This window comes from Musca autumnalis, unplaced genomic scaffold, assembly GCF_047663935.1.
Source record: "Musca autumnalis isolate F117 unplaced genomic scaffold, ASM4766393v1 scaffold_5, whole genome shotgun sequence".
NCBI lineage: Eukaryota > Metazoa > Arthropoda > Insecta > Diptera > Muscidae > Musca > Musca autumnalis.
The window spans coordinates 31,719,288-31,742,485 of record NW_027412088.1 but is presented as its reverse complement, the minus strand read 5'-3'; the positions used below and the strand labels follow the sequence as shown (position 1 = coordinate 31,742,485).

Here is a 23,198-nt window from a genome sequence, read left to right as displayed (position 1 = left end):
ACAAAAACAAAATATGAGAACGGTAAACAAAAATAAATATTTGGTTTTCATTCATAATTTTACAACTGTTTTTGCAGTTGTCTGGACGCCTACGTCACAGAGGCAAGTTTTGGGTTTTTGACAATCAATACATGAAGTCAATTGTCCTGTCTTTTGTAAATTCAGGGTTAGCGAAAAGTTTTGAACTTTTGTGGATCATCATTTAACTTAAACTAAAGGCCTTGGTACATAAGCTGCTTTGCCTGGTTGCCTTTCTTTCCTGCTTCATTTTTACATAATAAACCTAAAAGAATAAAAGAGGCTGAAGATCGTCTTCGGACGGCTTCCAGAACAGTAATAAAAACCTACGGGATAAGCATGGTAGAATAAGAAAAGGTAGCAGCAATACACAGCTGACTAAACTGGGTTGTAACGTTAGTGTCAAATTTCATATAACATTTTATACATTTATTTCTATTTCGATGTACATTAGCCGCATATATTTTTTGAGAGAAAAAATATATCATTCGGAAAAAACCATTTCCCAGAAAGACTTCTTCATATCATATCAATGATATGTAACCTCCTTCAAGTTCGAACGATAAGCCTCGCAGTAAATCCCCGCTTGTAGAGGCGATACAACGTTTGTTAATATGTGAGGTATTTTGTTAAAATTTAAAAAATAAAGCCCTAATAAACATGTGCTTCTTTGATTTCTAAAACAAAACATTGAAACAGCTTCTCCTTTTTTATGAATTTCCAGGGACTCCAAAGTTTTCTGCAAGAATTCTACTTTCTGCGAGAATTTATGCATTTAGTGGAATGATGTGGAAACAAAAAAATTGAAAATGTAACAAATTTTCATTCATGTTTTCCAAAATATTCAACCAAATTTGAAGATTTATTAGTTTTTTAAATTCCAATAATTTATAGACATTTCCTTGTTTTGTTTACAAATACAACTGGCAGTAACGTTACAAACAAAAACAAATTCCTTTTGTGGTTGTTGTTCGAGTTGTATTTGTTGTAGTATTAACTTTACCTTATATTTGTTCCACCATGCGGGATAAGGAAGTGAAAAAATTAAAAATTATCAAATGGCTGTGTGCTTAACAAGATTTTTGTGAATTTCTGATGGCAAAGTATATGTTCCTAAATTTTTGAACAAAAGGCTATGTGCCAAATCGCTGTGTGCTTATCAATTGGTGGGTGCCTAACAATATTTTGCTGAATTTTATCGTTTTAACCAACGCAAACAATAAATAAAAAAAATCCGTTCGGATTAATTGAACCTAACCTTAAAAGTATGCTATAATGCTATATGTACCATGCTATTCACTCAGTGCATGGTACAAATACACAGGTAGCCGCATCGGCAATTGTTGGTAACATAAGGTGTCAAAATTTGACATCAATTCAATGCAGTTGACACATTATAGCTCTGTTCCTTTACCTGCCTGAGGTTACCATTTCTTACCATTTTTAACCTGCAAAGCGTTCCTTTACTTTAGCACGCATACAATTTATATGAGACCAGTTCACCACTTTTACCATTTTTTGCCACTGTTACCATTTTTTAAAGTAAAGGAACAGACCATATGTTACCATCAGCTGGCACGATAATGCTACCTGTATTATTGTACCATGACTCAGTGTCATATATGATTCATATTACCCTGCGTTTACACATGACAGGACAGTTGAGTACATGTATTGATTGTCGAAAAGCCAAAACTTGCCTGTGTGACGTAGGCGTCCAGACAACAGCAAAAACAATTATAAAAGCTCTGTTCCAGAACTAAAAAGTTTTTACAATTTTTACCACTTTTACACATTTTGCGTTCCCGTACACAAAATTTGTATGAAAATCGTTTACGACTTTTACAACTTTTACGAGTTTTACCACTTTATAAAATACGGGAACAGGCCAAAAATTATGAATGGATTTCTTTCCACATATTTTGTTTTTGTTCATGTTCTTTTGTTTGCAACACATTTCAAATAATATCTTACTTATTTTACGAAAATCTCAAAAATTTGTTAGCCGGACTGTCTGTGATAAAATGGACAGCTGCAAGACAGCATACAAATGTATATTTGAATAAAAACTCAAAATTTGTCTGTGTTGACGGCAATGAAATAGAAATCCTTTTGCATAAAGCACCCTGCATCATATTCAAATAACTTCAACATTTCAATCAGCTGATTCAGCTTACAGACCCCTTGTCGACGTCTTTCTTTTGCCAACTATCGTAAGCGGTCTTTTTGTTTTGATTCTGTGTTGGTTGCCATATCGTTAGAAAAATGTGTAATTTGTTTTCTTTTCTTATTCCATTCTTTAGATTCCTCATTCATTCATTCCCGTCCCGCTAACTTCGTGATTAAGCGTCTATTGTAAAAGTTAATTAAAATGTCGAATTTTGTGAATTTAAACATTTTTGAAAACTATCAAAAATATATTGATCATGAACAGGAAATGCGAGAGGTAATAAGTCATTTGGATGTGGACCAAACAAGAAGAAAAGGCATAAATTGAATACACTACCAGCTGGCGGAAGAATCTGAAATGTTTCCCATATAAAGTTTGTTGGGGGGAAGTCCTCTTAAGTTCCAAAAATTCCCTTGTTAACGTAAGAAAAAAAAGTAAATTAAAATAAATGTTGTTCTCAGATTTTTTTCCGTCAGCTGCTAGAGTATTCAATTTGTTCCGAAGAAAACTAAATATTGTTCTCCTTGGTATCATTTTTTTTAGAAAATACGTGTAATTGTTCGCGAAATTGAACAATTGGCAAAGGATGCAACCATTAAGCTTCAGATCATACACTGTGACTTAACCAAAAGTAAGTAAATAAGGTGTGGGAAGATATTCCAGAATTCGTCATGATGTGCCTTTCTTTTACTCCCTAGTTGACTACGCCTGTGCCGGTGCTCGCAAACAAATCTCTGCCTGTGCTGAAAGTTATAAAAAGCTAGCCGAATTGATACCAGTTGGTCAGTACTATAGGTGAGTCACAAGATTTTTACGTGGGAAGGTGAAACTAAGAAACTAATCAATGGTACTTCTATTTCAATGTACATAGATATTCGGATCATTGGACTTTCATAACACAACGATTGATATTTCTCATTGCCATGGTTGTGTATTTAGAAGCAGGCTTTCTTGTTACACGTGAAACTGTGGCAGAGCTTTTGGGATGTAAGTGCGAACACAATTTTAAAATATTTTTTTATATTAAATGTTTTTTTATTTTATTCCAGTAAAAACCAATCAAGCTGAAGGTTTCCATCTCGACATTGAAGACTATTTAATGGGCATATTGCAAATGGCCTCCGAGCTGTCGCGTTTTGCCACAAATTCCGTGACCATGGGAGATTATGATCGTCCCTTGAACATATCACGTTTTATGGCCGATTTGAATGCCGGCTTCCGTTTGCTAAATCTTAAAAATGATGGTTTGCGTAAACGTTTTGATGCCCTCAAATATGATGTGAAGAAAATTGAGGAAGTTGTCTATGACATTAGTATAAGAGGACTACGCAATGGCGTAGCAGCAGTTGAGGACGCAGCAGCACAGTCTACAGCAGAAGAAGCAGTAGCAGCAACAGATGACACCCCTCCTACTGACAATAAACCAGAATAATAACTGTAATTTATAAGCGGACATTTTGATATTCAAATTTTGATACTATTTGCATAAGTTTTAAGTTTTTTTTTAACTTAACTGAATTACTAAAATTATTTTTTTATTTTCTTTTACTTGAATAAAACGGAGTTTTGAAGAAGCTCCTTAAATGTTATTTTCACTTTATTAAATATGTTTTGTTTTATTTGGATCATCTTTACTTTGTAGAAATCTTTATAAGAAAAATCTTTAAAAATCCACGCATATTGTTGGCTCCCAAAAATCTTTGAAAATTTCACTCCTATTGTTGTCTTTGGTGGCTCCCAAAAATCTTTGAAAATTTCACTCCTATTGTTGTCTTTGGTGGCTCCCAAAAATCTTTGAAAATTTCACTCCTATTGTTGTCTTTGGTGGCTCCCAAAAATCTTTAAAAAATCCACGCCTCTTGTTGTCTTTGTTGGCTCCCAAAAATCTTTAAAAAATCCACGCCTCTTGTTGTCTTTGTTGGCTCCCAAAAATCTTTAAAAAATCCACGCCACTTGTTGTCTTTGTTGGCTACCAAAAATCTTTGAAAATTTCACGCCTATTGTTGTCTTTGGTGGCTCCCAAAAATCTTTAAAAAATCCACGCCTCTTGTTGTCTTTGTTGGCTCCCAAAAATCTTTAAAAAATCCACGCCACTTGTTGTCTTTGTTGGAATCTTTGAAAATTTCACGCCTATTGTTGTCTTTGGTGGCTCCCAAAAATCTTTAAAAAATCCACGCCTCTTGTTGTCTTTGTTGGCTCCCAAAAATCTTTAAAAAATCCACGCCTCTTGTTGTCTTTGTTGGCTCCCAAAAATCTTTAAAAAATCCACGCCTCTTGTTGTCTTTGTTGGCTCCCAAAAATCTTTAAAAAATCCACGCCTCTTGTTGTCTTTGTTGGCTCCCAAAAATCTTTAAAAAATCCACGCCTCTTGTTGTCTTTGTTGGCTCCCAAAAATCTTTAAAAAATCCACGCCTCTTGTTGTCTTTGTTGGCTCCCAAAAATCTTTAAAAAATCCACGCCTCTTGTTGTCTTTGTTGGCTCCCAAAAATCTTTAAAAAATCCACGCCTCTTGTTGTCTTTGTTGGCTCCCAAAAATCTTTAAAAAATCCACGCCTCTTGTTGTCTTTGTTGGCTCCCAAAAATCTTTAAAAAATCCACGCCTCTTGTTGTCTTTGTTGGCTCCCAAAAATCTTTAAAAAATCCACGCCTCTTGTTGTCTTTGTTGGCTCCCAAAAATCTTTAAAAAATCCACGCCTCTTGTTGTCTTTGTTGGCTCCCAAAAATCTTTAAAAAATCCACGCCTCTTGTTGTCTTTGTTGGCTCCCAAAAATCTTTAAAAAATCCACGCCTCTTGTTGTCTTTGTTGGCTCCCAAAAATCTTTAAAAAATCCACGCCTCTTGTTGTCTTTGTTGGCTCCCAAAAATCTTTAAAAAATCCACGCCTCTTGTTGTCTTTGTTGGCTCCCAAAAATCTTTAAAAAATCCACGCCTCTTGTTGTCTTTGTTGGCTCCCAAAAATCTTTAAAAAATCCACGCCTCTTGTTGTCTTTGTTGGCTCCCAAAAATCTTTAAAAAATCCACGCCTCTTGTTGTCTTTGTTGGCTCCCAAAAATCTTTAAAAAATCCACGCCTCTTGTTGTCTTTGTTGGCTCCCAAAAATCTTTAAAAAATCCACGCCTCTTGTTGTCTTTGTTGGCTCCCAAAAATCTTTAAAAAATCCACGCCTCTTGTTGTCTTTGTTGGCTCCCAAAAATCTTTAAAAAATCCACGCCTCTTGTTGTCTTTGTTGGCTCCCAAAAATCTTTAAAAAATCCACGCCTCTTGTTGTCTTTGTTGGCTCCCAAAAATCTTTAAAAAATCCACGCCTCTTGTTGTCTTTGTTGGCTCCCAAAAATCTTTAAAAAATCCACGCCTCTTGTTGTCTTTGTTGGCTCCCAAAAATCTTTAAAAAATCCACGCCTCTTGTTGTCTTTGTTGGCTCCCAAAAATCTTTAAAAAATCCACGCCTCTTGTTGTCTTTGTTGGCTCCCAAAAATCTTTAAAAAATCCACGCCTCTTGTTGTCTTTGTTGGCTCCCAAAAATCTTTAAAAAATCCACGCCTCTTGTTGTCTTTGTTGGCTCCCAAAAATCTTTAAAAAATCCACGCCTCTTGTTGTCTTTGTTGGCTCCCAAAAATCTTTAAAAAATCCACGCCTCTTGTTGTCTTTGTTGGCTCCCAAAAATCTTTAAAAAATCCACGCCTCTTGTTGTCTTTGTTGGCTCCCAAAAATCTTTAAAAAATCCACGCCTCTTGTTGTCTTTGTTGGCTCCCAAAAATCTTTAAAAAATCCACGCCTCTTGTTGTCTTTGTTGGCTCCCAAAAATCTTTAAAAAATCCACGCCTCTTGTTGTCTTTGTTGGCTCCCAAAAATCTTTAAAAAAATCCACGCCTCTTGTTGTCTTTGTTGGCTCCCAAAAATCTTTAAAAAATCCACGCCTCTTGTTGTCTTTGTTGGCTCCCAAAAATCTTTAAAAAATCCACGCCTCTTGTTGTCTTTGTTGGCTCCCAAAAATCTTTAAAAAATCCACGCCTCTTGTTGTCTTTGTTGGCTCCCAAAAATCTTTAAAAAATCCACGCCTCTTGTTGTCTTTGTTGGCTCCCAAAAATCTTTAAAAAATCCACGCCTCTTGTTGTCTTTGTTGGCTCCCAAAAATCTTTAAAAAATCCACGCCTCTTGTTGTCTTTGTTGGCTCCCAAAAATCTTTAAAAAATCCACGCCTCTTGTTGTCTTTGTTGGCTCCCAAAAATCTTTAAAAAATCCACGCCTCTTGTTGTCTTTGTTGGCTCCCAAAAATCTTTAAAAAATCCACGCCTCTTGTTGTCTTTGTTGGCTCCCAAAAATCTTTAAAAAATCCACGCCTCTTGTTGTCTTTGTTGGCTCCCAAAAATCTTTAAAAAATCCAGGCCTCTTGTTGTCTTTGTTGGCTCCCAAAAATCTTTAAAAAATCCACGCCTCTTGTTGTCTTTGTTGGCTCCCAAAAATCTTTAAAAAATCCACGCCTCTTGTTGTCTTTGTTGGCTCCCAAAAATCTTTAAAAAATCCACTCCTCTTGTTGTCTTTGTTGGCTCCCAAAAATCTTTAAAAAATCCACGCCTCTTGTTGTCTTTGTTGGCTCCCAAAAATCTTTAAAAAATCCACGCCTCTTGTTGTCTTTGTTGGCTCCCAAAAATCTTTAAAAAATCCACGCCTCTTGTTGTCTTTGTTGGCTCCCAAAAATCTTTAAAAAATCCACGCCTCTTGTTGTCTTTGTTGGCTCCCAAAAATCTTTAAAAAATCCACGCCTCTTGTTGTCTTTGTTGGCTCCCAAAAATCTTTAAAAAAATCCACGCCTCTTGTTGTCTTTGTTGGCTCCCAAAAATCTTTAAAAAATCCACGCCTCTTGTTGTCTTTGTTGGCTCCCAAAAATCTTTAAAAAATCCACGCCTCTTGTTGTCTTTGTTGGCTCCCAAAAATCTTTAAAAAATCCACGCCTCTTGTTGTCTTTGTTGGCTCCCAAAAATCTTTAAAAAATCCACGCCTCTTGTTGTCTTTGTTGGCTCCCAAAAATCTTTAAAAAATCCACGCCTCTTGTTGTCTTTGTTGGCTCCCAAAAATCTTTAAAAAATCCACGCCTCTTGTTGTCTTTGTTGGCTCCCAAAAATCTTTAAAAAATCCACGCCTCTTGTTGTCTTTGTTGGCTCCCAAAAATCTTTAAAAAATCCACGCCTCTTGTTGTCTTTGTTGGCTCCCAAAAATCTTTAAAAAATCCACGCCTCTTGTTGTCTTTGTTGGCTCCCAAAAATCTTTAAAAAATCCACGCCTCTTGTTGTCTTTGTTGGCTCCCAAAAATCTTTAAAAAATCCACGCCTCTTGTTGTCTTTGTTGGCTCCCAAAAATCTTTAAAAAATCCACGCCTCTTGTTGTCTTTGTTGGCTCCCAAAAATCTTTAAAAAATCCACGCCTCTTGTTGTCTTTGTTGGCTCCCAAAAATCTTTAAAAAATCCACGCCTCTTGTTGTCTTTGTTGGCTCCCAAAAATCTTTAAAAAATCCACGCCTCTTGTTGTCTTTGTTGGCTCCCAAAAATCTTTAAAAAAATCCACGCCTCTTGTTGTCTTTGTTGGCTCCCAAAAATCTTTAAAAAATCCACGCCTCTTGTTGTCTTTGTTGGCTCCCAAAAATCTTTAAAAAATCCACGCCTCTTGTTGTCTTTGTTGGCTCCCAAAAATCTTTAAAAAATCCACGCCTCTTGTTGTCTTTGTTGGCTCCCAAAAATCTTTAAAAAATCCACGCCTCTTGTTGTTGTAACAGTTCGGTTGTATTCGGAAGCTCTTTCCTGAAAATTATTAAGGAAGAATGGAACGAGAAAAGAAAATGGAATATATTATTAATCAGTTGTGTGAATAGGATTTGATGTTGGCAATTGAAGGAATTGTGCTACTTCAATTGGATGTGACCACAAATCAACAGGGGTTAGATTTGTGGGGGCGGACGGACAGTTGAATAGATGTGAAGTATCGTGAGGGCTCTGATGGCAGGAGGGGCACCTGTTTATGGTACCGGGAACAATGCGTTCTCTGTAGGAATTGAGAATGCTACTGTACCCAGACCTAAGTTGTGCCAGTATGGAACGAGTTTGCCTTGGAAGAAGCCTCTCACTATCCGAAATTGCTGGAGGATGTTGATTTAGGACTTTATTGTTTTTGTACACACTTATGGCTTCGGAGACCGCCCGTTGGTGCACAATGTTCAGGGAGTCCGTGTAAGACAATCGGTTGACGTCCGATGGAATGACGTCTTGGATGTCATCACGGTAACACCTGAAGTCCTTACGGATGCGTCTAGGTGGTGGATCTTCCATCACTACGTGATGGTTGGGGTGACTCGGCTGATGGCTAGCCAGCAGGAACTGTCTAGTCAGCAACACATTATGTTGCCTGACTGACAGCATCCTGGTCTCCTCATGAAGATGATCTACCTGTGACATCTGGACGCAACCCGTAGCAATTCGGAGAGCATTATTTTGCGTCGTCTGCAGGATTCTCCATTGGGTGTCACTCAGGAAGGAAGTCCAAACCGGGGCAGCATAATTGAAGACAGACCGACCGATGGCCTTATAGGTCGTTATTAATGTCTCCTTATCTCTGCCCCAGGAGGTGCCAGCTAAAGCTTTAAGGACTTTGTTCCTGGATTTCACTTTCTGGTTGATGTAGGTGGCGTGCGAAGAGAAGTGGAGAAGATTGTCGAAAACTACCCCAAGGATCTTTGGACTATGAACAGTGGGGATACGCCTGCCTTCGACAAATACATCAAGCTGGTTGTTAACTTCCTTCGTCCAGGAAGTGAATAAGGACACTGAGGACTTTGTAGGGGATAGCTGAAGATTGCGCTCCCGGAAGAAATTTGTGATGGTGGCTAGGTAGTTGGAAATTCTAGCACTTACGTCGTCGATGTCAACACCAGATGAAATTATGGTGCAGTCATCAGCATACGACACCACCGAAATATCTGCTGGTGGAGGAGGGAGATTAGCAAGATAGATGTTGAATAAAATGGGGGATAGTACTCCACCTTGGGGTACTCCCATTTTAATCTTGCGGAATTTGGATTTTTGGCCTCGGAATTCAACGAAGGCTTGCCTACCATTAAGGTAATTGGCAATCCAACGCTTGGCGTCATTGGGAAGGGTGGAATTCATGACGTCAGAAATCAGCATGGAATGGTCGACCGTGTCAAACGCCTTGGACAGGTCAAGCGCTGCCACAATGGTCCGTTTGGGTGGTCGTAGCTGATTTAGGCCGTTCGCAATCTTTGTGGTTATCTCTTGCAAAGCCGTGGTTGTGCTATGAGCTTCCCTGAAACCATGTTGGTGGGAGGCAAGGTGGAAATGCTGTTTCAGGGATGGGAGCAATAGGGACTCTAAAACCTTTGCTACTGGTGAAAGCATGGAGATCGGGCGGTAGGATTCCCCATTTGTAGCGGATTTGTCTGGCTTTAGAATAGGAATTATACGAGCCACTTTCCAAACGTCTGGAATTACCAATTGGGAAATTGATAGTTCCAGGACCTTTGTCAAGTAGCTCAAACCTACTGCTCCCAACTTCTTTAACATTACCATGGATATGCCGTCTGGCCCAAGGGCTTTAGATGGTTTGGATTTGGAGATAATTCTCTCGACTTCACTGGATGTGAAGGAGATGGGCTGCAAATCACGCTTTAGTGACTTGCATCTCCGGAAAACGGCTCGCCTGGACCTGCTCTGCGAAGATGGATGCTCAATGAATTGGCGGCAGAACTGTGTTGCACACTTTTTGGCATCGGAATATGTAATGTTATTGAAGGCTATAGCAGGGAGATTTCTATTCTTGTTGGAACCAGATAGACTTTTAATTGTGGACCAAAGTTGCTTGGAATTAATTGTGCAGTGGTCGAGATGTTGAATCCACTTGGAACGCCTGTGTTCGAGAACCAGGTTCTCAATTTCCGCGTTCAATTGCCCAATTCGTTCGTCAGCTGGGTCATCGACACGTATTTGATCGCGCTGTTGTGCCAAACGGGATGCCCTGGATGGATAATTTGGTCTCATGAGAGGAATTCTGCCCGCTGGAATAAAGCGTTTTGCCGCCTTGAGGATTACTTCCCTTAGTGTTCTCTCACCCTTTCTGGCACATGAGGGCGGCGGCAAGTGACGTAAGGAGTCGTCAATGAAATTCGTGAAGCCATGCCAGTTGGCTTTGTTGTAGTTCACGAATGTGCGCTTGTCGGGCTCAACGAAATCGCTAGGTTTCTCCACTGTGACCAAGATTGGAATGTGGTCGGAATTTAGCGCGACTTTTGTTTGCCAAGATGCGAAAGGAAGGAGCGAGGGACTAACGATGGAAATGTCCGGAGAACTCGAGCATCTGGCTGTAATTCTAGTGGAGGATTCCTCATTGATGGATGCGAAGTCGGATTCGTCTATCTGGTCCGCAATAAGAATACCGCGTGGATCGTTCGGCAACTGGGAGTGCCATATCTCGTGATGAGCATTGAAATCGCCAAGAACAATTCGGTTATCCCCTTGAAGCAGATGAATTATGCTAGGGTGATAACTTGCCCCAATGCTGTTGACGGGCGGAATGTATACATTGATGATCTCGATATCAGAATCATCGGAATGAACTGAGATGCTCATGACCTCAAGGAAAGGATCGAAACGGGGGGGAACAGGAGGCTGCGTCAGAGTGTATCTGACGTCTCGCTGGATGATAAATGCGAGGCCACCTCCATGATCCCTTTCCCTATCTCGTCTGATGATGTTATAATTCCCTGAGGACGAGAGGGAACAATTACTGGTCAACTTCGTCTCCTGGAGAGCAGCAATTAGGATGTTATTGTCGTGCATGAAATTGGTGATGTCAATAACCTTATTCCTTAAACCATTGCAGTTGAACTGCATGATTTGGAATGAGGCCATCGAGTCACCACCCTGCACTAATTGCTGCTGTGGGTGCCTTTGCTGAGACTGTTGGATGGAAGGAACACTGCTTTGCTGTTGTCTGGAATGGAGATTGGCGCGGTTCACTGGATCTGGATGACTAGGCGGAATGCTAGCCGCACTACTAGCGAGGGCACTAGTAGGGGTACTACTGAATGACAAACTAGTCGGAATGCTAGCTGTAGTACCACGGGAAGGAATAGCAGGAGAACTAGCAGAAATACTAGATTGGAAACTAGTATATGTACCAACAGATGGAATAGTGGTACTGGACGAACTGCTAGTAGAATAACTAGCTGGAATATGGCTACCATTAGATGGAATATTGGAGCCGGAACGAATACTAGTAGAATAACTAGTAGATGCACCACTGGATGGAAGTGTGGCACTGGAAGAATAGCTAGTTGAATAGCTAGATGCGCTACTAGTTTGGACACTAGAGCTGGCACTGCTGGATGGAATACTAGACGGAGTGCTAGTCGCAGTACTGGATGAATACCTAGCGGAAGTGCTAGTCCTTGCTGCACGGATGTTGGAGCAGCACGCGGCTATGAACCTGGGACTCCAGTCCCTGTGAGTACGCAAGGTGGTACATCTCCTCATATGGCACCAGTTTTTGCAGCCATTGCACTTAACGGATGTTATATTTTCCCAGATTACACCTCTGCATACTGAACAGATCCATTGAACAGGCTGAACAGTTTGCTGCGAGCGGTTGGAATTGCTCTGAGGTGCAGGGGACGGCGTGCTCGATGTTGTTGGCTGCTGACAGCAGCTGGCAATGTATCGTTGTGACCAGTGGCGGTGTGTGGTGAGACCTGAGCACCTCCTCAGGTGGCACCAGTTTCTGCAGACGTTACATCTAACTGACGGGGAGTTTGCCGCAATACGCCTATTGCACACTGAACAAATCCAGATCGATGGACCGGGGTTTTGCTCAATGCCGGCTAGAATTAGAAGGATGGCGAGCAAAGTTGCCGGCATATTTTGCTCACCTGTGGAAAAAACTTCCGGTTGATACAGCTGTCGCTGGGTTGACAATCTCTGGCCGGGATGTTCCCGGGTCGTTCCGGAGCGAAGATCCAATTGTCGTGGGAACGCACGCCACGCCTCTTGTTGTCTTTGTTGGCTCCCAAAAATCTTTAAAAAATCCACGCCTCTTGTTGTCTTTGTTGGCTCCCAAAAATCTTTAAAAAATCCACGCCTCTTGTTGTCTTTGTTGGCTCCCAAAAATCTTTAAAAAATCCACGCCTCTTGTTGTCTTTGTTGGCTCCCAAAAATCTTTAAAAAATCCACGCCTATTGTTGTTTTTGTTGTCTCCCAAAAATCTTTAAAAATCCACGCCTATTGTTGTTTTTGTTGTCTCCCAAAAATCTTTAAAAAATCCACGCCTATTGTTGTTTTTGTTGTCTCCCAAAAATCTTTAAAAAATCCACGCCTCTTGTTGTCTTTGTTGGCTCCCAAAAATCTTTAAAAAATCCACGCCTCTTGTTGTCTTTGTTGGCTCCCAAAAATCTTTAAAAAATCCACGCCTCTTGTTGTCTTTGTTGGCTCCCAAAAATCTTTAAAAAATCCACGCCTCTTGTTGTCTTTGTTGGCTCCCAAAAATCTTTAAAAAATCCACGTCTCTTGTTGTCTTTGTTGGCTCCCAAAAATCTTTAAAAAAATCCACGCCTCTTGTTGTCTTTGTTGGCTCCCAAAAATCTTTAAAAAATCCACGCCTCTTGTTGTCTTTGTTGGCTCCCAAAAATCTTTAAAAAATCCACGCCTCTTGTTGTCTTTGTTGGCTCCCAAAAATCTTTAAAAAATCCACGCCTCTTGTTGTCTTTGTTGGCTCCCAAAAATCTTTAAAAAATCCACGCCTCTTGTTGTCTTTGTTGGCTCCCAAAAATCTTTAAAAAATCCACGCCTCTTGTTGTCTTTGTTGGCTCCCAAAAATCTTTAAAAAATCCACTCCTCTTGTTGTCTTTGTTGGCTCCCAAAAATCTTTAAAAAATCCACGCCTCTTGTTGTCTTTGTTGGCTCCCAAGAATCTGTAAAAAATCCCTGCCTCTTGTTGTCTTTGTTGGCTCCCAAAAATCTTTAAAAAATCCACGCCTCTTGTTGTCTTTGTTGGCTCCCAAAAATCTTTAAAAAATCCACGCCTCTTGTTGTCTTTGTTGGCTCCCAAAAATCTTTAAAAAATACACGCCTCTTGTTGTCTTTGTTGGCTCCCAAAAATCTTTAAAAAATCCACGCCTCTTGTTGTCTTTGTTGTCTCCCAAAAATCTTTAAAAAATCCACGCCTCTTGTTGTCTTTGTTGTCTCCCAAAAATCTTTAAAAAATCCACGCCTCTTGTTGTCTTTGTTGGCTCCCAAAAATCTTTAAAAAATCCACGCCTCTTGCTGTCTTTGTTGGCTCCCAAAAATCTTGTTGTCTTTGTTGGCTCCCAAAACTCTTTAAAAAATCCACGCCTCTTGCTGTCTTTGTTGGCTCCCAAAAATCTTTAAAAAATACACGCCTCTTGTTGTCTTTGTTGGCTCCCAAAAATCTTTAAAAAATCCACGCCTCTTGTTGTCTTTGTTGTCTCCCAAAAATCTTTAAAAAATCCACGCCTCTTGTTGTCTTTGTTGGCTCCCAAAAATCTTTAAAAAATCCACGCCTCTTGCTGTCTTTGTTGGCTCCCAAAAATCTTTAAAAAATACACGCCTCTTGTTGTCTTTGTTGGCTCCCAAAAATCTTTAAAAAATCCACGCTTATTGTTGTCTTTTGTGGCTCCCAAAAATCTTTAAAAAATCCACGCCTCTTGTTGTCTTTGTTGGCTCCCAAAAATCTTTAAAAAATCCACGCCTCTTGTTGTCTTTGTTGGCTCCCAAAAATCTTTAAAAAATCCACGCCTCTTGTTGTCTTTGTTGGCTCCCAAAAATCTTTAAAAAAATCCACGCCTCTTGTTGTCTTTGTTGGCTCCCAAAAATCTTTAAAAAATCCACGCCTCTTGCTGTCTTTGTTGGCTCCCAAAAATCTTTAAAAAATCCACGCCTCTTGTTGTCTTTGTTGGCTCCCAAAAATCTTTAAAAAAATCCACGCCTCTTGTTGTCTTTGTTGGCTCCCAAAAATCTTTAAAAAATCCACGCCTCTTGTTGTCTTTGTTGGCTCCCAAAAATCTTTAAAAAATCCACGCCTCTTGTTGTCTTTGTTGGCTCCCAAAAATCTTTAAAAAATCCACGCCTCTTGTTGTCTTTGTTGGCTCCCAAAAATCTTTAAAAAATCCACGCCTCTTGTTGTCTTTGTTGGCTCCCAAAAATCTTTAAAAAATCCACGCCTCTTGTTGTCTTTGTTGGCTCCCAAAAATCTTTAAAAAATCCACGCCTCTTGTTGTCTTTGTTGGCTCCCAAAAATCTTTAAAAAATCCACGCCTCTTGTTGTCTTTGTTGGCTCCCAAAAATCTTTAAAAAATCCACGCCTCTTGTTGTCTTTGTTGGCTCCCAAAAATCTTTAAAAAATCCACGCCTCTTGTTGTCTTTGTTGGCTCCCAAAAATCTTTAAAAAATCCACGCCTCTTGTTGTCTTTGTTGGCTCCCAAAAATCTTTAAAAAATCCACGCCTCTTGTTGTCTTTGTTGGCTCCCAAAAATCTTTAAAAAATCCACGCCTCTTGTTGTCTTTGTTGGCTCCCAAAAATCTTTAAAAAATCCACGCCTCTTGTTGTCTTTGTTGGCTCCCAAAAATCTTTAAAAAATCCACGCCTCTTCTTGTCTTTGTTGGCTCCCAAAAATCTTTAAAAAATCCACGCCTCTTGTTGTCTTTGTTGGCTCCCAAAAATCTTTAAAAAATCCACGCCTCTTGTTGTCTTTGTTGGCTCCCAAAAATCTTTAAAAAATCCACGCCTCTTGTTGTCTTTGTTGGCTCCCAAAAATCTTTAAAAAATCCACGCCTCTTGTTGTCTTTGTTGGCTCCCAAAAATCTTTAAAAAATCCACGCCTCTTGTTGTCTTTGTTGGCTCCCAAAAATCTTTAAAAAATCCACGCCTCTTGTTGTCTTTGTTGGCTCCCAAAAATCTTTAAAAAATCCACGCCTCTTGTTGTCTTTGTTGGCTCCCAAAAATCTTTAAAAAATCCACGCCTCTTGTTGTCTTTGTTGGCTCCCAAAAATCTTTAAAAAATCCACGCCTCTTGTTGTCTTTGTTGGCTCCCAAAAATCTTTAAAAAATCCACGCCTCTTGTTGTCTTTGTTGGCTCCCAAAAATCTTTAAAAAATCCACGCCTCTTGTTGTCTTTGTTGGCTCCCAAAAATCTTTAAAAAATCCACGCCTCTTGTTGTCTTTGTTGGCTCCCAAAAATCTTTAAAAAATCCACGCCTCTTGTTGTCTTTGTTGGCTCCCAAAAATCTTTAAAAAATCCACGCCTCTTGTTGTCTTTGTTGGCTCCCAAAAATCTTTAAAAAATCCACGCCTCTTCTTGTCTTTGTTGGCTCCCAAAAATCTTTAAAAAATCCACGCCTCTTGTTGTCTTTGTTGGCTCCCAAAAATCTTTAAAAAATCCACGCCTCTTGTTGTCTTTGTTGGCTCCCAAAAATCTTTAAAAAATCCACGCCTCTTGTTGTCTTTGTTGGCTCCCAAAAATCTTTAAAAAATCCACGCCTCTTGTTGTCTTTGTTGGCTCCCAAAAATCTTTAAAAAATCCACGCCTCTTGTTGTCTTTGTTGGCTCCCAAAAATCTTTAAAAAATCCACGCCTCTTGTTGTCTTTGTTGGCTCCCAAAAATCTTTAAAAAATCCACGCCTCTTGTTGTCTTTGTTGGCTCCCAAAAATCTTTAAAAAATCCACGCCTCTTGTTGTCTTTGTTGGCTCCCAAAAATCTTTAAAAAATCCACGCCTCTTGTTGTCTTTGTTGGCTCCCAAAAATCTTTAAAAAATCCACGCCTCTTGTTGTCTTTGTTGGCTCCCAAAAATCTTTAAAAAATCCACGCCTCTTGTTGTCTTTGTTGGCTCCCAAAAATCTTTAAAAAATCCACGCCTCTTGTTGTCTTTGTTGGCTCCCAAAAATCTTTAAAAAATCCACGCCTCTTGTTGTCTTTGTTGGCTCCCAAAAATCTTTAAAAAATCCACGCCTCTTGTTGTCTTTGTTGGCTCCCAAAAATCTTTAAAAAATCCAGGCCTCTTGTTGTCTTTGTTGGCTCCCAAAAATCTTTAAAAAATCCACGCCTCTTGTTGTCTTTGTTGGCTCCCAAAAATCTTTAAAAAATCCACGCCTCTTGTTGTCTTTGTTGGATCCCAAAAATCTTTAAAAAATCCACGCCTCTTCTTGTCTTTGTTGGCTCCCAAAAATCTTTAAAAAATCCACGCCTCTTGTTGTCTTTGTTGGCTCCCAAAAATCTTTAAAAAATCCACGCCTCTTGTTGTCTTTGTTGGCTCCCAAAAATCTTTAAAAAATCCAGGCCTCTTGTTGTCTTTGTTGGCTCCCAAAAATCTTTAAAAAATCCACGCCTCTTGTTGTCTTTGTTGGCTCCCAAAAATCTTTAAAAAATCCACGCCTCTTGCTGTCTTTGTTGGCTCCCAAAAATCTTTAAAAAATACACGCCTCTTGCTGTCTTTGTTGGCTCCCAAAAATCTTTAAAAAATCCACGCCTCTTGTTGTCTTTGTTGGCTCCCAAAAATCTTTAAAAAATCCACGCCTCTTGTTGTCTTTGTTGGCTCCCAAAAATCTTTAAAAAATCCATGCCTCTTCTTGTCTTTGTTGGCTCCCAAAAATCTTTAAAAAATCCACGCCTCTTGTTGTCTTTGTTGGCTCCCAAAAATCTTTAAAAAATCCAGGCCTCTTGTTGTCTTTGTTGGCTCCCAAAAATCTTTAAAAAATCCACGCCTCTTGTTGTCTTTGTTGGCTCCCAAAAATCTTTAAAAAATCCACGCCTCTTGCTGTCTTTGTTGGCTCCCAAAAATCTTTAAAAAATCCACGCCTCTTGTTGTCTTTGTTGGCTCCCAAAAATCTTTAAAAAATCCACGCCTCTTGTTGTCTTTGTTGGCTCCCAAAAATCTTTAAAAAATCCACGCCTCTTGTTGTCTTTGTTGGCTCCCAAAAATCTTTAAAAAATCCACGCCTCTTGTTGTCTTTGTTGGCTCCCAAAAATCTTTAAAAAATCCACGCCTCTTCTTGTCTTTGTTGGCTCCCAAAAATCTTTAAAAAATCCACGCCTCTTGTTGTCTTTGTTGGCTCCCAAAAATCTTTAAAAAATCCAGGCCTCTTGTTGTCTTTGTTGGCTCCCAAAAATCTTTAAAAAATCCACGCCTCTTGTTGTCTTTGTTGGCTCCCAAAAATCTTTAAAAAATCCACGCCTCTTCTTGTCTTTGTTGGCTCCCAAAAATCTTTAAAAAATCCACGCCTCTTGTTGTCTTTGTTGGCTCCCAAAAATCTTTAAAAAATCCAGGCCTCTTGTTGTCTTTGTTGGCTCCCAAAAATCTTTAAAAAATCCACGCCTCTTGTTGTCTTTGTTGGCTCCCAAAAATCTTTAAAAAATCCACGCCTCTTGCTGTCTTTGTTGGCTCCCAAAAATCTTTAAAAAATCCACGCCTCTTGCTGTCTTTGTTGGCTCCCAAAAATCTTTAAAAAATCCACGCCTCTTGTTGTCTTTGTTGGCTCCCAAAAATCTTTAAAAAATCCACGCCTCTTGTTGTCATTGTTGGCTCACAGAAATCTTTAAAAAATCCAAGCCTATTGTTGTCTTTGTTGGCTGTCAAAAATCTTTAAAAAATCCACGCCTATTGTTGTCTTTGATGGCTCCCAAAAATCTTTAAAAAATCCACGCTTATTGTTGGCTTTTGTGGCCTAATGTTGCCTTTGGTGACTTTCAAAAATCTTTAAAAAATAATTTGAATTTATTAGAATTGTAGATAATACTGTTATTACGACTGCAACTGTCGGTAAAACAGTTTCACACCCCTTTTTATCTCATGAGTGAAGACAGTATTATCTGTTTTATATTATATATTAGTATAAGATGTGGTCTGTTCCTTTACTTTAAAAAATGGTAACAGTGGCAAAAAATGGTAAAAGTGGTGAACTGGTCTCATATAAATTGTATGCTTGTTAAAGTAAAGGAACGCTTTGCAGGTTAAAAATGGTAAGAAATGGTAACCTCAGGCAGGTAAAGGAACAAAGCTATGGTGTATAAGTAGTTGGTAATAGGGTTCCCGCTGAATATCTCTCCCCTGCATGACACAATTACTATCAGCCAACAACTACAACAAAAACCAGTTCAGTACTGTGAAATGTCAAAAATGTTTTCCAAATATAAAGCGATTCACATATTTTTTTCAACAAAATTTCATTATGCAGTTGTTAATAAAAGCATTATTACAAAAATCTATCAAAAATGCAAAAATTTTCATTTAAATTATTGTTTTTTTTTATTTTTGTGTTTTCAATTAAAACAACTCTTTTGACAGCTCGCAGTACATCAGCTGGGCTGATGCGCCTACCTTATATGATTGTGCCATGCTCCCCTGTAATAATTTGTTGTTTTGTAATTTCATTTGTGTTTTTGTGTTTTGTCCTTTGATTCGTGCGGTTGGTTGTGTTTGTTCGTCGCAAACGATCGTCGTGTAGTTGGTATTTTCTGGGATTACGTCTGGCGGTGCTGGCAGGAGGCGCACTTTAAAATAAAAATAGTGGAATTAAAAAATAATAATAATAAAATCATGGATAATTGCAAGAGTGGAACAAAATTTAACAATTAGTGTTCTGTGAGAATAAAGAAAAATATTTACACAAGTGTTTTAACTAAAAAACAACAATTAAAAAACACCCAAGTAGTTCCCAAAAATTCAATGTAAGTTAAAATTACTAAATTTGAAGTAAACAGACATGAAACAACAAAGCATGTTAAATAAAACACGTTAAAAAGTATTTTCATGTATGAAGCAGAATAAATAAATAATAAATTTAATAAAATTTGCTGAACAAAATTTACTTCCTTAACGCTAAGTTTAACGTGTCAACAAACAACGTGTAGGTATTTTTTGTTCTCCTTGGCATGTGACATAAGAATTAGTGGCCCTTTTGGTGGTGTTGTTGTTGTATCCATCACTTGGTGGTTTATTTATACACAATTCACATTTCTGGATTTTCTTCTTATTCATCCCTTCTTTTTGTGGTGGCACTTCTTTTCCGATTTACTATTTCATATTCCATTCTTGTTTGTTTTGTTGTTGTTGTTTCTGTTGTTAGGTTTGAGGCATGTGCAATGACCTTTTTCCTATCTGATTGTTATGGAAACACAGTGGGTTGAATTTGTTTTGTGTTACCTTAAATTAACATGTTTTCACAAGGAGTTTTAAGAGGTGGTGGTCGTTATTTACATGGTAAATAAACTTGGAGAGAGGAGGTTTTGGCTTGGCTCTGATTTAATAAATCCACGCCTATTGTTGTCTTTGATGGCTCCCAAAAATCTTTAATAAATCCACGCCTATTGTTGTCTTTGTTGGCTTGGCTCTGATTTAATAAATCCACGCCTATTGTTGTCTTTGTTGGCTTGGCTCTGATTTAATAAATCCACGCCTATTGTTGTCTTTGTTGGCTTGGCTCTGATTTAATAAATCCACGCCTATTGTTGTCTTTGATGGCTCCCAAAAATCTTTAATAAATCCACGCCTATTGTTGTCTTTGTTGGCTCCCAAAAATCTTTAAAAAATCCACGACAATTGTTGTCTTTGGTGGCTCCCAAAAATCTTTAATAAATCCACGCCTATTGTTGTCTTTGTTGGCTCCCAAAAATCTTTAAAAAATCCACGCCTCTTGTCTTTGTTGGCTCCCAAAAATCTTTAAAAAATCCACGCCTCTTGTCTTTGTTAGCTCCCAAAAATCTTTAAAAAATCCACGCCTCTTGTCTTTGTTGGCTCGCAAAAATCTTTAAAAAATCCACGCCTCTTGTCTTTGTTAGCTCCCAAAAATCTTTAAAAAATCCACGCCTATTGTTGTCTTTGATGGCTCCCAAAAATCTTAAATAAATCCACTCCAATTGTTGACTTTGGTGGCTCCCAAAAATCTTAAAAAAATCCACGCCTATTGTTGTCTTTGGTGGCTCCCAAAAATCTTTAAAAAATCCACGCCAATTGTTGTCTTTGGAGGCTCCTAAAAATCTTTAAAAAACCAACGGCAATTGTCCTCTTTGGTTAGTCCTAAAAATCTTAAAAAATCTAAGCCCATTGTCCTCTTTGGTTAGTCCTAAAAATCTTAAAAAATCTAAGCCCATTGTCCTCTTTGGTTGATTCAAAAAATCTTTAAAAATCCAAGCCTATTGTTCTCTTTGGTTGTTGCTAAAAATGTTTAAAAAATCCACGCATATTGTCCTGTTTAGTTGCTCCTAAAAATCTTTAAAAATCCAAGCCTATTGTTCTCTTTGGTTGTTGCTAAAAATGTTTAAAAAATCCACGCATATTGTCCTGTTTAGTTGCTCCTAAAAATCTTTAAAAAATCAACCCATATTGTCCTCTTTGGTTGCTCCTAAAAAATCCACGGAAATTTTCCTCTTTGGTTGCTACCAGAAATCTTTAAAAAATCCACGCCTATTGTCCTCTTTGGTTGCTCCTAAAAATCTTTAAAAAATCCACGCCTATTGTCCTCTTTGGTTGCTCCTAAAAATCTTTAAAAAATCCACGCCTCTTGTTGTCTTTGTTGGCTCCCAAAAATCTTTAAAAAATCCAAGCCTATGGCCATCTTTGTTTGCTCCCAAAAATCTTTAAAAAAGCCAGGTCTATTGTTGTCTTTTGTGGCTCCCAAAAATCTTTAAAAAATCCACGCCTATTTCCTCTTTGGTTGGTCCTAAAAATCTTTAAAAAATCCACGCCAATTGTCCTTTTTGGATGCTCCCAAAAATCTTTAAAAAATCCAAGCCTATTGCCCTATTTGGTTGCTCCCAAAAATCTTTGAAAAATCCACGCCAATTGTCATCTTTGGTTGCTCCTAAAAATCTCTGAAAAATCCACGCCTATTGTCCTGTTTAGTTCCTCCTAAAAATCGACGCCAATTGTCCTCTTTGGTTGCTCCTAAAAATCTTTGAAAAATCCACGCCAATTGTCCTCTTTGGTTGCTCCTAAAAATCTTAAAAAAACCACGGCAATTGTCATCTTTGGTTGGTCCTAAAAATATTTCAAAAATTCCGCTGGATAGGAGGTGGTCTCCAAGTACGACATTTACGCTGTACCTTTGGACTGCATGCGTGTGAACTGCATCAGTGTGACTGCCTGCTAAGCTCGTTTGTCTAGAAGTTCTCATTTATACCTTTGGACCTCTCTCTCTCTAGATCATGAAGATGTCTCCTGAGGTACCTGGGTGGGGGAATCCTATCTATTAAATCGTGGCTGGGATGCTCACGGCGCTAACACTCAATCAGGTACTGCATCGACTTTAGGATCTAGTTCCTACTTTTAATCTTGTCACAAATAGGTGTGGCTTGCGCGGACGACTTTAACATGCTTCCGGACGTTACACCCAATATTATGGTAGCAGTTTGTGGTCGGAATCAGGACAATATTGTTCAGATGGAGCCTCATTTCAGCCATCCAGATGGTGAGCAGTGGATTTATTTTCACATTACTCAGTGGGAAAAAACGACCTGCACCAAGTCTGATATATAGACTTTTAACCTATCACATATGTCATCGACGATAGGACCCGACACCAAGATCGTGCAATCATCCTAATGTATGCGGATGATTGTACGATCTTGGCGATCTTTATGCCGTTTGGAGTGTGTGAAATATCACAAAGGTAGATGTTAAACCCTTCCGGAGATATCACCCCGCATTGGGAAACTCCCTATTTCACTCTACAGGTCTTCGACTTCTTATTTCTGATTTAAACAAACGACTGGCGCCCACACAAATATAGAGGGTTATTCTGAACTTAAATTCCCCGTGAGTTTTCTCACTTTCTCCGGAAAGACAAAACAAACGGATTACCCAACATTGCAAAACACGATTGGAGGGAAGTCTTCTCAATATTCTCGAACAGCTTGGGATGGTTGACGATATCGAAGGCCTTCGACATGTCAAGAGCCACCATAACTGTTTGGTCGCACGGTCTGTTCTGGTTCAATTCTCAATATGTGTGGATATGGCATGTAAATGCTGGACAACTGAGAAACTGCTTCTCATCATTATAGGAGTAGTGCCTCCAGGCTTTGCTACTGGCTCAAGAGAGGGAAATCGGCCTGTACGATTCGTTTCTGCTGGCATACTTGCCTGGTTTTAGTAGCGGGATCACACTGCCAACTCCCCTGGCTTCTGTCTAGTGGTCTCGATTATCAATAGGAGTGGCTGATATTGGTCCAACCTTATCAGGATATCAGTATGGCAAATTTTTGTTTGGGCAATTCATCTCTGCGATACCCTACCAACTGACAGCAGCGCGTATACCTTTAATTTGATTTCCTATCTTTGCAATCTTCTATTCGGTCCATTTAAATCACCTTGTCCCAAAATTTCAACCGTAGCCGAACTAATTAACAGCCCTTTCAAGTAACAAAAAAAAAGAAAAATATTCTCACTTCCCATTAAAATTACTTGTCGAATTCTCACGACATAGCTTTCACGAAACTACTCTACAATTCTTGCCTAATTATGTGATTTTTTGTCTGGCATGTGTGTTGCTCTGCTCACCATTGGATTCAAATGGACTTTGTACCCAATTTAAAACTTGATTACGTGTTGACACAATGATGAGAACAACAACAACTACTATTGCTGCTCAAAGAAGAGGAAATAATACAAAATAAACAACAACAACAAAAAACTATCTACTTGTCAGGGAAACCTGAACACTGATTGTGATCGTGTCACAGCTGTCAGATAATCGTGGTTATAATTAGCACAGTGGTTAAAAAAGATAAATCTTCGACGTGATTTTTTTTTTTTTTGACTGGTAAAACTGCGGGAGTGTATAAAAATTACAGACTAGCAGTGAATGCAGGTGTTTTTTCAGTGCTCTCTTTATTTTTAACCGGATTGAACCATAAATCCATCGGTCGTGCGCGCATGGGCCCGTAGAACTCAAACCAAACAAATATGCTGAAACTTTGTTGAAATTCAAGGTAAATATCAT

At 38.9% G+C, this 23,198-nt stretch overlaps 2 protein-coding genes and 1 long non-coding RNA gene across 14 annotated transcripts in view; 2 read left to right on the top strand and 1 right to left on the bottom strand.

Annotated features, from left to right (window-relative positions):
* Positions 1-2,321: 2,321 nt before the first annotated feature.
* On the top strand, positions 2,322-3,793 carry trsn (translin). The gene is made up of 5 exons (XM_073992856.1): positions 2,322-2,464; positions 2,732-2,819; positions 2,887-2,983; positions 3,060-3,175; positions 3,238-3,793. The coding sequence occupies exons 1-5, from the start codon at positions 2,390-2,392 to the stop codon at positions 3,618-3,620; spliced, it is 759 nt and encodes a 252-aa protein (XP_073848957.1). The 5' UTR covers positions 2,322-2,389; the 3' UTR covers positions 3,621-3,793.
* On the bottom strand, positions 3,768-12,916 carry LOC141406808 (uncharacterized). The gene is made up of 2 exons (XR_012413511.1): positions 12,120-12,916; positions 3,768-7,983 (listed from the first exon to the last, which is right to left on the bottom strand). It is a non-coding gene; the product is annotated as an uncharacterized lncRNA (long non-coding RNA).
* Positions 12,917-15,513: 2,597 nt separating this feature from the next.
* The window catches only part of whd (carnitine O-palmitoyltransferase whd), a 70,167-nt gene continuing 62,482 nt past the window's right edge, over positions 15,514-23,198 (top strand). For 2 of the 12 annotated variants that reach the window (XM_073992855.1, XM_073992847.1), the window contains exons 1-2: positions 15,514-18,927; positions 23,079-23,187. The gene's annotated coding sequence lies outside the window, so the exon portion shown is untranslated. Of the gene's footprint in view, positions 19,107-22,682; positions 23,188-23,198 lie in introns of all 12 variants that reach the window. The other 10 variants (XM_073992850.1, XM_073992845.1, XM_073992849.1 and 7 more) reach the window with 8 other exon arrangements.

Coding starts and splice junctions, on each gene's coding strand:
- trsn (XM_073992856.1), top strand. CDS start 2,390: ATGTCGAATTTTGTGAATTTAAACATTTTTGAAAACTATCAAAAATAT. Junction 2,465..2,731: donor ATGAACAGGAAATGCGAGAG/GTAATAAGTCAT, acceptor CATTTTTTTTAG/AAAATACGTGTAATTGTTCG. Junction 2,984..3,059: donor CCAGTTGGTCAGTACTATAG/GTGAGTCACAAG, acceptor CAATGTACATAG/ATATTCGGATCATTGGACTT.